This window comes from Glycine max, chromosome 14, assembly GCF_000004515.6.
Source record: "Glycine max cultivar Williams 82 chromosome 14, Glycine_max_v4.0, whole genome shotgun sequence".
Lineage (NCBI taxonomy): Eukaryota > Viridiplantae > Streptophyta > Magnoliopsida > Fabales > Fabaceae > Glycine > Glycine max.
In genome coordinates, this window is record NC_038250.2 from 10,733,823 (window position 1) to 10,743,600 (window position 9,778).

At 33.7% G+C, this 9,778-nt stretch overlaps 1 protein-coding gene across 2 annotated transcripts; it reads right to left on the reverse strand.

Moving 5' to 3' along the window:
• Positions 1 to 3,401: 3,401 nt before the first annotated feature.
• On the reverse strand, positions 3,402 to 7,125 carry LOC100305631 (uncharacterized). 2 transcript variants are annotated; one of them, NM_001251315.2, is made up of 6 exons: positions 6,824 to 7,076; positions 6,679 to 6,735; positions 6,320 to 6,473; positions 5,675 to 5,772; positions 4,934 to 4,999; positions 3,402 to 3,798 (listed from the first exon to the last, which is right to left on the reverse strand). In NM_001251315.2, exons 1-6 carry the CDS (start codon positions 6,944 to 6,946, stop codon positions 3,760 to 3,762), a joined length of 537 nt encoding a protein of 178 aa, NP_001238244.2. In that variant the 5' UTR covers positions 6,947 to 7,076; the 3' UTR covers positions 3,402 to 3,759. The 2 variants fall into 2 exon arrangements, with proteins under 2 accessions (NP_001238244.2, XP_006595494.1); XM_006595431.4 differs by lacking the exons at positions 3,402 to 3,798; positions 4,934 to 4,999; positions 5,675 to 5,772 and adding an exon at positions 5,826 to 6,025 and having other exon boundaries at positions 6,824 to 7,125.
• Between the last annotated feature and the right edge of the window lie 2,653 nt (positions 7,126 to 9,778).

The following is a 9,778-nucleotide window of genomic DNA, read 5'->3' on the forward strand; positions in this document are numbered from 1 at the left end:
GAGAATGAGGGGAGTTGGATTCAGGTGAGGTTTGATTTAAGGCAGTAGCAAAGAAACCAGGAGGAACAGAGGGAGCTGAAAGGGAATTGGAGAAAGGTATCTGGGAAAGTGAAGGTGTAGAGGCTGAAATAGGAGGAGATAGGTCAGGATTGAGGCTGAAATAGGAAGTAATATTCTGTGTTGAACTGGAGGAAGACGAAAACAGATCTAAATATGGAAACCTCAACTCATTAAGCAAAACATCCTTAGAAATGTAAATTCTACCAGTTGAAGACAGACATATGTAGCCTTTATGTGAAGAGGAGTACCCCAAGAAAACACGCTCGAGACCTGAAATCTAGTTTGTGAGTATGATAGGGTTTCAACAGAGGAAAGCATGCACAGCCAAATGTTTTAAGAAAGTGAAAACCAGGCTCTTTGTTTAAAAGAGTGACAAATGGAATAGCAAAGTTGAGTGCCGCAGTGGGTAACCTATTAATCAAATAGATTGTAGTGACAAAAGCATAATCCCAAAACTGTAGAGGTAGAGTTGCATGATGAAGTAATGTGAGTCCTAGATCAATTATATGTCTATGCTTCCTTTCAACTACACCATTTTGATGATGAGTGTGTGGACAGATTAACCTATGCGAAATGCCATATGAAGCTAATAAAGCAGAGAAGGGTGTTTATTCACCACCCCAATCAGATTGAACACTTTTTATTTTAGTGTTAAGTTCAAGTTCAACTGATAACTTGAAAGTTTGGAAAACACACAGTTTCAGCTTTGGTTTTAATAGGAAATATTCAAGTATATCGTGAAAAAGCATCAATAAACAATACATAGTATTTGAAACCAGAGTAGGAGGTTAAATGAGAAGGCTCCCATATATCTGTGAAGACAAGTTCTAAAGGAGAATAAATTGAAGTGAAAGCATAGAAAGACAGCCTATGAGATTTTCCCACACAACAAGAGGCACAAAAATCTGAAATCACTTTATTAGATGAAGAAATGTTACACTCGTCAAGAACAAGTTTTAGTACATGACTATTAGGGTGTCCTAACCTAGCATGCCAAAGGTTAACAGTGCTAGGAGATGAAAAACCAGAACTAGATGTAACAGTAGACTCTTTATTAGCAGTAGATGTTGTTGATAACAGCTGAGGTCTGTGATCCTGGATTTTGATGTTATGAAAAGAATAGAGACCATCAGCACCCACAACACCTTGAAGGAGCACTTTATTGGTCCCCTGTGATTTGACAAGACATAAGTGAGAGTGAAATTCAAAGAAAACAACATTATCTTGAGCAAACTGACTGACACTTAGCAAATTTTTCGAAATGGAAGGAACATGTAATAGCTTATTAAGTTTGAAAGTAATATAAGAGTTATTAGGAGGCAAAAAAAAGAACCAGTGTTGGAAATACTCAAACCTTCACCATTTCCTATAAAGATTTGGTCAGGTCCATCAAAATGTGACAGTTGTTTGATATGTTGTGATTCACTAGTTACATGAAAACTAGTTCCAGAATCTGGAATCCATGTTGAGCTAGCTTGACCATTGCCCTAAGGTGTTGAATTGGTAAGCATCACACTAGGCTGGCTAGAGGACTGAGTAACTGGTTTAGAGTTAGGATTAACCCAAGTATTTGAGGTCCTACCCGAGGCAATCGAATAAAGGATTGGTTGGAGTGTAGTTGGATCAACAAAGGTGAGTGTGACTATACTTGAGGCAGATTTGACACTGGAGGTTAGCAAATCTGCCTCCACCACAGCCTCTTCCAGAACCACAACAACCACCACCTCGATCAAATGAAGTATTACAACCACCGTTACTTCTACCATAACCTCCTCTAGAGCCACCAGAATCATTACCTTTATATGAGCTTCCATACGAATAACCTTGAGTGTAATTCAAGGATAGAGACGCAAGCATCAAAGTGTCTTGATTGTATCGAACAAGGCAAGTTTTGTGGCCATAAAGCAGAGCCTCAATCTCTGCAATTGATGGCCTAGGTTTCTTGCTTTCAATCACAGAAACTACTGGCGCATAATCCGAAGGTAGACCTTCAAGAATAGCATCGACATGCTCCTCATGACGTACCGGAACTCCAATGCCAACAAGCTCGTCGACGTTGCCATTGATTTTGTGAAGGTACTCATCCATTGTTTTCCCTTCGAGTGAGACAGCACACATCACGGTCCGTAATTGTCGTGCCCTAGACTTGGTGTGAAGGCTGAAATGCTCGTGAATCTTCTCCCATACCTGATAGGAGTGATTTGAGCCTAGCATGCAAGAAAGGACAGACTTCGAGAGTGTCGACTGAAGCCAAACAAGCAATGTTTGGTCCTGCACTTCCCAAGCTTCATATTCAGGATTAATGCGATCTATGATTCAATCATCTTCTGTGAGAAACTGAGGCAGAATGATTGGATTAACCACAAACCTCTGCAGCTTTTGCGATTAGTGACTGGTTCGACGCATTGTTGCCAGTGTAGATAGTTGGAATCATCCAATTTCTCAGCTATCGTTGTCGAAAATGAATGCAAACTGAAACCTTGAGATGCGGAAGCCATGGATGTGAAGGTGCAGCTCAATAAACTGAAGAGAAGAGTTTTTACGAAGAAACAAGCTCTAATACCATATCAGATTTAGAGAACAGAGAAAATAAGAGAAAAGATTGAGAACAGAAAAAGGAAAAACTGATATTATTGATTCCGAAAAAGTTAGTCTTTAATGCAATTACAAAGGAGGTATTTATAAACCTCTAAACCTTAAGCTAATCACTATCTAACTAACAACTGACTAACAAAATTCTGTTAAACTAACTAATAACTAACTAACAGAATTCTATTAGTGAAAGAAAAGTAGTTAGTTGTCTAACTGTCCTGCAATAACTGTTTGTAACAGTTATTTTTATACATTCATTCTAATAACACAAAATAGTACTATTGTAAAAAAACGAGACAGAATGGCTTACTATAGATGATGACAGGATTTACTAAAGAATATAGAAAAGACTACAACAGATGAACAAATCACTAGGATTTCAATTCCCAAATACACTTCGTCACTGATGCATATAATCTATCTAAGAACAACTCTGAAGTACTCAAAATATAGAGAAGAATTCAGAGCTTAGAAGAAGTATGGCAGAATGGAATTTGACTACCCCTTGAATGATGCTGGTATTCAATGGTATTTATAATATCCAAGAATGAGCCATATCCGCAGAAACTGTTTAGCCAAAATGGTATCATCAAGTTTCACTCACATTTAGCTAAAATTGAAAACCACTTTGAAGAATACTTTCATCATGGTACATTATGATTAAAATTTTCAAGTAAGTTAATTAGTTACAAGGGCACAGAATCACAGATAGATATACCACCTATACATGCAAGTGGTGAAAGGTGAATCAACTTAAGCATATAAAAGAAATCATTAGCTAATGCTTCATAAATATACAAGAAATTCTTGTACATCATTTTTCTTTATATCAAACCTGATAAAAGAGATATAGGAAATTATAACGTGCAAATATTAGAATCCAAAATATAAATAGAAAAATCTTAATTATTCGGAGCATCTTCAAACTAATACTACAAACCCAGTCCAATTTTAATGACTACAACATTTTTTGAAATCGGAAATCAGTCATGCTTCACGTGGGCCATCATAACCATTAGAATATAATGTTGACCACCAACCTTGAATCCTTGTCCTTGTTTACTTAAATTCCCTCCAAGACAAGCTGGGAATGAAAAAACTCGCAAATCACCCCAAATTAACACCCCCACCTGAAAACTCCACCTCCTGAAGATATGAAAAAAGTAAGGTTACAAGCATATAAAGCAAGGGAACTAAAGGCATTATGGCATCATAATCATGAAAATGACAACCAATCAACAGATCTTAAATTGACAAAAAGGAGACATGTCAACCAATTATAGATCCTTACTTTTTTCTTTTCATTTTTATTTATAATCAACCTTTTGCACTATCTTGTTTACATTACAAAGCAAATTTAAAACACATATTTCGTGTTTTGACTAGAATCTAACAGCTTTGCACAAACTCTTTAATATACTATATGTTTCTTTTACACATTGTATAACTATGGTCCTTCTATATTTACTGTGACATCAATACCATAGAATGACTTGCAAGCATTCTTTTGCCACCTCTGATGCCAGTTTCAGTTCAATAAAGGAAAAATGATTAAATTTGTATTTGTATTAAAAATAGGCATGTGATTTCAAATGTATAGTCTCCCAGCATAAATCGTTGCCAATTTTCTTTTATGACTCTAAAAGTAATGTTGCCCAAACTCTAACTATCAATGCATTGGATAGGAAGACCAGGAATCTAAATTTTAGATATAAGTATAGAGAAAATACAAGGACAAGAAGACTATTTCCATCTTACAGAATTGAAAAGTAAGAAAGGGACTATATATACAGGTAGGAAAAATTAAAAACCAGTAGCAATAATAGTTGTAAGCAGCAGCGCTAAAATCAAAGTTATAGATTGTTGACTTCATCATGGGAAGAATATGAAAATAAACCAAGAAAAAGGTACTACAGCTTTACAAGAAATAAGGATTAATAGAATAAAATCATCACTTGAACTTCAGATTGTCAATACCAAAACTCTTGTGATATGGAATTCATCATTAAAGAACATCTTCATAATGCCAAAAATGATTTTGCACATCATTTAAAAACATCGTACGCCATCAATTTTACATGAAATAATGACAATATGATGATTATTTATCAAATAGCTGCAACCTGGGAGAATACATCTGCAAGGTTTTTGTCATAATACCATGGACCCAGCAAGATAGTTTGTCTAACTTTTATAACTATTGTTTGAAGAGGGCTCAAAATATTACAAGACCTAGAACAAATATCAGATGCAATTAATGTATTAAAAACACAAATCACACCTGAGCAGGTGCCAAGGATGAGACCCAGTCTGATGTGTGTGTAGGAAGAAGCCCCAATGCATTGAGCTGCAGAACATGACAATCACATAGTGCCAGGGTTGTCAAACTCGAAAGTTTAGATAAACTTGTGGAATCATAGTAAACTCAAATAATTCTTCAAAAATGTTATTTAGAAAACAAATTCTAGGACTAACATAATTCAATAGCATATCCATAGTTCCATATTAATATCGAACATTCCGACTCCATAACAAAGCAAATGTAAGTAACAAAGTAAAAACATAACTCAACACTTGACCCACATTAGCATTATATTAAGCCAGGCATTTGCATTTTTTTTCATAGTTTAACAAATCAGAATAAAAATAATAATGAAAACATGCAATTAGCTTCATAAACCCCATATACAGTGCAGAACATACGCAATCCAATCCAAGTATCCAACAAAATCCACCAAAGCTATACATTTGAAAGCCAAAACCATGTATAAATCTAGGCTTGTAAACTTGCCAGTAGAACAGAGAGTTTACCAAATTTGTTACAGTTTGCCTGAACTTGTATGATATAAACAAGAGTTTATGAGCAGTTTAAAATGTTTGTGTCAAGGGATCATAATTCATAAACACATAAGAGTTTAAGAGTTTGACAACAACAATGTCACATACACACATTTACTTTAAAATTTAGAAATACAAGTATCATGATAACAATCACAAGGCACAACATGACTACATATATTACCTTCCAAACACCTAGTGCCAGGCCGCCCAAATTAAGGGCTATGAATAACAACTTAGGTCCAAGAAGCTCCACCTTATTGTCTTTGTAGGGCTCAAACACTGCAAAAACCAATAGAATACATTAACAATCCCAGACCAAGCTGAAGTTCTCCGTTCCGTATTGAGTTTCAAGCCAAAAAGATACTTATAAACCTAAAAACCAAAAATACTATGAAAAGCATATTTACTAATGTGCAACTAGAACACCTTACGTCAAAGGAATTGGAACAAAGGAAGTTAAAAGCATCACCCATTCCAGAAGAGAATGAATTGCAGAAGATGCTACAAAATACTCCTTCCATGCCCTCAAACACTAGCATAATTGATGATCTTAAAATAAGGGGAACATGCAGAACAAAGACATACCAGAAGGGAGTGGGATACGTCTAATAAGATCAATCATTCAATTCAACAAAAGGAAATGCTTAGGGCACCGGTTAAGGAAGTAAAAGGGGAAAGTTTTATTATTAGGGTGCGTAAAGATGCCTTCTCATATTATTTCTAATAAATAAGAAAAACCTCTTTTAATTCCTTAACCAGTGAACATGGCAAGATCCTTCAACAAATATACGCTAAAAATGAGATGATAAGCACGAATTTCGCATACTCTTTCCGACACTCTGTAGGGCACTGATGGGTTGCCAAAGGGCTGAGAAAGTGATCCCAATGCTGAACAAGTGGACTGTGCTACCAGCCATCCACATCATGAACCCCATCATTAGCAAATTCTTCATAGGGGCTTGTGCTACCTCCCAAGCTTTCTATTCACATCATAATAACAATAATCATAAAAACCGGAGTTGAGTTATAAGGTTGACTCGGTGGTAGATGGAGAAGGGAGGGAGGGATTAAATTTCCTCGCTAATAAAAAAACTAACATTTGCCCATAAAAAAACAATAATCATAAAAACCAATAATTAAATTAAACAAATTTCTTATTTCCTCAACAAAGAAGAAGGTAAAAACCTGGGCTTTCCAGTTGGATTCAGCGTCCTTCTTCTGGCGACTGAGCGTTGAATCGTCCTGCACGATTTTAATGAGATTTTTTTCATAAAAAAAAAATTGAACGAAATCGAAAGAGAAGAAAAAGGGTTATAGAGCTTATGCGTGCCTGATCGAGAGAAGTGCGACAGAAACCGGGAGGATCGGGAATATCGCGAGAAGTGGAATTGTCGGAGAAGTCAACGCCCCATCTTCGTCCTCCCGATCCCATCACTCCCTTTCCCTTCTCCATTGATTTGATTCTCTGCGACTACACTACTGATGCTTGCGAAACGGCGTCGTTTAGGAGCACTCTCTGGATCCGGTTCAGTTCAGTTCAGTTCAGTTCCGAGGGTAACGCTAACGATGATATGATATGAGGTTTCAAAAGTTTGGTTTTTTCTCCTTTTGATTTTTTTTTTTTTGCAAAACGACGTGGTTTTGCACATTACACGCAAACAAAAGAAGGAAATCACTATTTCCTCGTACAAAATAATTTCTTTAATGATTATTATTTAAATTGTAATACAATGTTATATTTTTTATTTATTGGAAAATTCTTTTATAATATATTGAGATTTAATATAGATATATAGATATAAAACAAAGATAATTTGAAAAGGATAAACATATAAGAAGATAAGTATATATAAGCTAAAGATAAAGAAAGAATTCTATGAATAAAAAATAAAAATAATATTTTGACAAGTTACGATAGTAAATGTGAAATGCAGATAAATAAATGTGAAATGTACTTGGAGAAAAAAAGGAAAAGTTAAAAATACCTATTTTTTTATCTTGAAAAAGTAAAAGTCTTCATGTATTACTTTGTTAATTGGAATCTTACCCGAACTAAAATAAAAAATTATAGGAATCAAAATTAAAAAAAAAATACAAATTTACAAATACTAAAGACAAATAAAAAATTTATAAAGATTAAAATTTAAAAAAAATATAAAATTACATGAATCAAAAACATATTTAAATTTAAAAAAAAAAGAATGAAAAGATATTGGTGTATATTTGAATTTATAGATTACAATGAAAATATAAATATAAAGAAAAGATAATGAATTTTTAATATTTTTTGTCTTATTTTATTTTAGCTAATAACTAAGAGACTCTTAATTTTATTTTATTTTTTTTGTGTGATTTCGAGTTTATTTAGTTTTTGATGTAACATTTTCATCTTTAAGACAACAAAGTAATAGTAAAAGTGATCAATAATATTAGCTCTCTATTTCATAGTTTCACGTTTTGTATGTCAACTTTCTCTTTATATATGTGTTGATTGTTTATTTTTTAAAGACTTAAATGAAATTATGATTCTTGTATTTTGTTTCATCTATAATTTTAGTCTCTTTATTTTAAAATTAAAATATTTGATTATCTTATTTTTTAAAATTAGTTATTTTAATCCTATCATTTTGAAATGGAAATATTTAGTTCTCTATTTTAGGAAATTTGTAAATTTGGTCATATTCTCAATTTTGGCTATGTTTTTTTTTTATTATTATTTTGATCTAACTAACCCTAAACCTATTATATTCATTTAATATATCATCAAGAAATTATTTAATTAATTACAAAGTAAAAATTAAAGAGAAATAAAACATAGACAAAATTAAATATTAAACCAAAATTGTGGATTTTTTAAAATATGCAGACCAAAATTATGAATTTTCTAAAATATAAGAATTAAATGTTTGTATTTTGAAATTAGAAGACAAAAACTGTAGATTTATTAAAATAAAAAGCCTAAATGTTTCAATTTTAAAATAAATGAATCAAAATTATGAATCAAATAAAATAGAGGGAGTAAAATTATATTTAGATCCTTTTTAAAATTAGCTTATTTGATCCTTGATTTATGAGTTAAATATATATAAGCATAAATTAACGAAGCACTCATATGATGCATTCAAAAGTGCTAAAAGACGAGTTCTAGGGTGCCTAAGCGAAACTATGTTTCGTACGTGGGAAAGTGGCCGACACCGTCCGATCAGTTTAGTAATCCAATAGTGATGTTTGGGTGCTTTTGGTGGACTATTCGATTGTGTTATGCGAAATCCAATGGTTGGTCGTGTTGCCCCAAAATTATGCGTGTCGAGTATGGAATTTGTGCCCTAATTTTCGAACAATCCCAACCCCCATCCCCAACCATAGCTTCTTCTGCGGCTTCACTTCAAACGACACTTGCGGGTTTTCGAACGCCCGTAGCTTCCATCGTCAACCATAACTTCTTCTCAAGATTCACTTGGAAAGACACTTGCGAGAAGAATCCTAGTTGGAGGCTACGAGTTTCACACCTTCAATTTTTTGTGTACCCTGTTGTTTGCTGCTAGCAATATACCTGTTATGTCAGATTTGTTGATGAAACTTTAAAAGAAATGGGCATTTAGACCACATAAGTTGATCGTACGTAAAATTTTCAAAGGAAAAATGATGAACTTCCTTTCAAACATGACTACCTTAAGAGCTTAGTCAATGATAACTACTATAGCTAAGATTTTTATGTTAATTTTTTCTATCAAAATTCAACAAGTAACTAGAAAAAAGTCGTCGAAAAACCTTGTCCCAGTCATAAACCTGTAATCGAAGAAGTTGAGATTCAGGATCCTTTACAACAAGCTTGAACTTGTCATTCCACTCAGGATTCAAATTGTTTTTCTTAACAGTGGTTTTTTTTGTTGGAAGTTTGTCCCCTATCAAGCTTAGTTTAACATAAGGATCAGAAGTTCCCAGCAAATCCATGTTTAAAAGCTTTTGTGCACGAACCTCATTCGCATGTTATATCCTCACAAGCTTCTTTATTGCCACCCTATAAAAGATGTGAACAAAGCATCAGACATCTTCATAGAGCAAACATTGTTATTTTAAACTTAAACTTTGTCAATTCATAGTAAATTTTTAACAATAGTGAAGTTATGTTTTAAATAATAATATAGTTCTAGTAAGATATGGGTGTTTGCGTGTGTCGGTAAGTGTACCGATTCGCACAAGTAGTATAAAACGGTAAGACCGACTATCGTATCTTCAGAGAATTTGTTTCACCTAGACCATGTACATTCGATATGCAAGCACT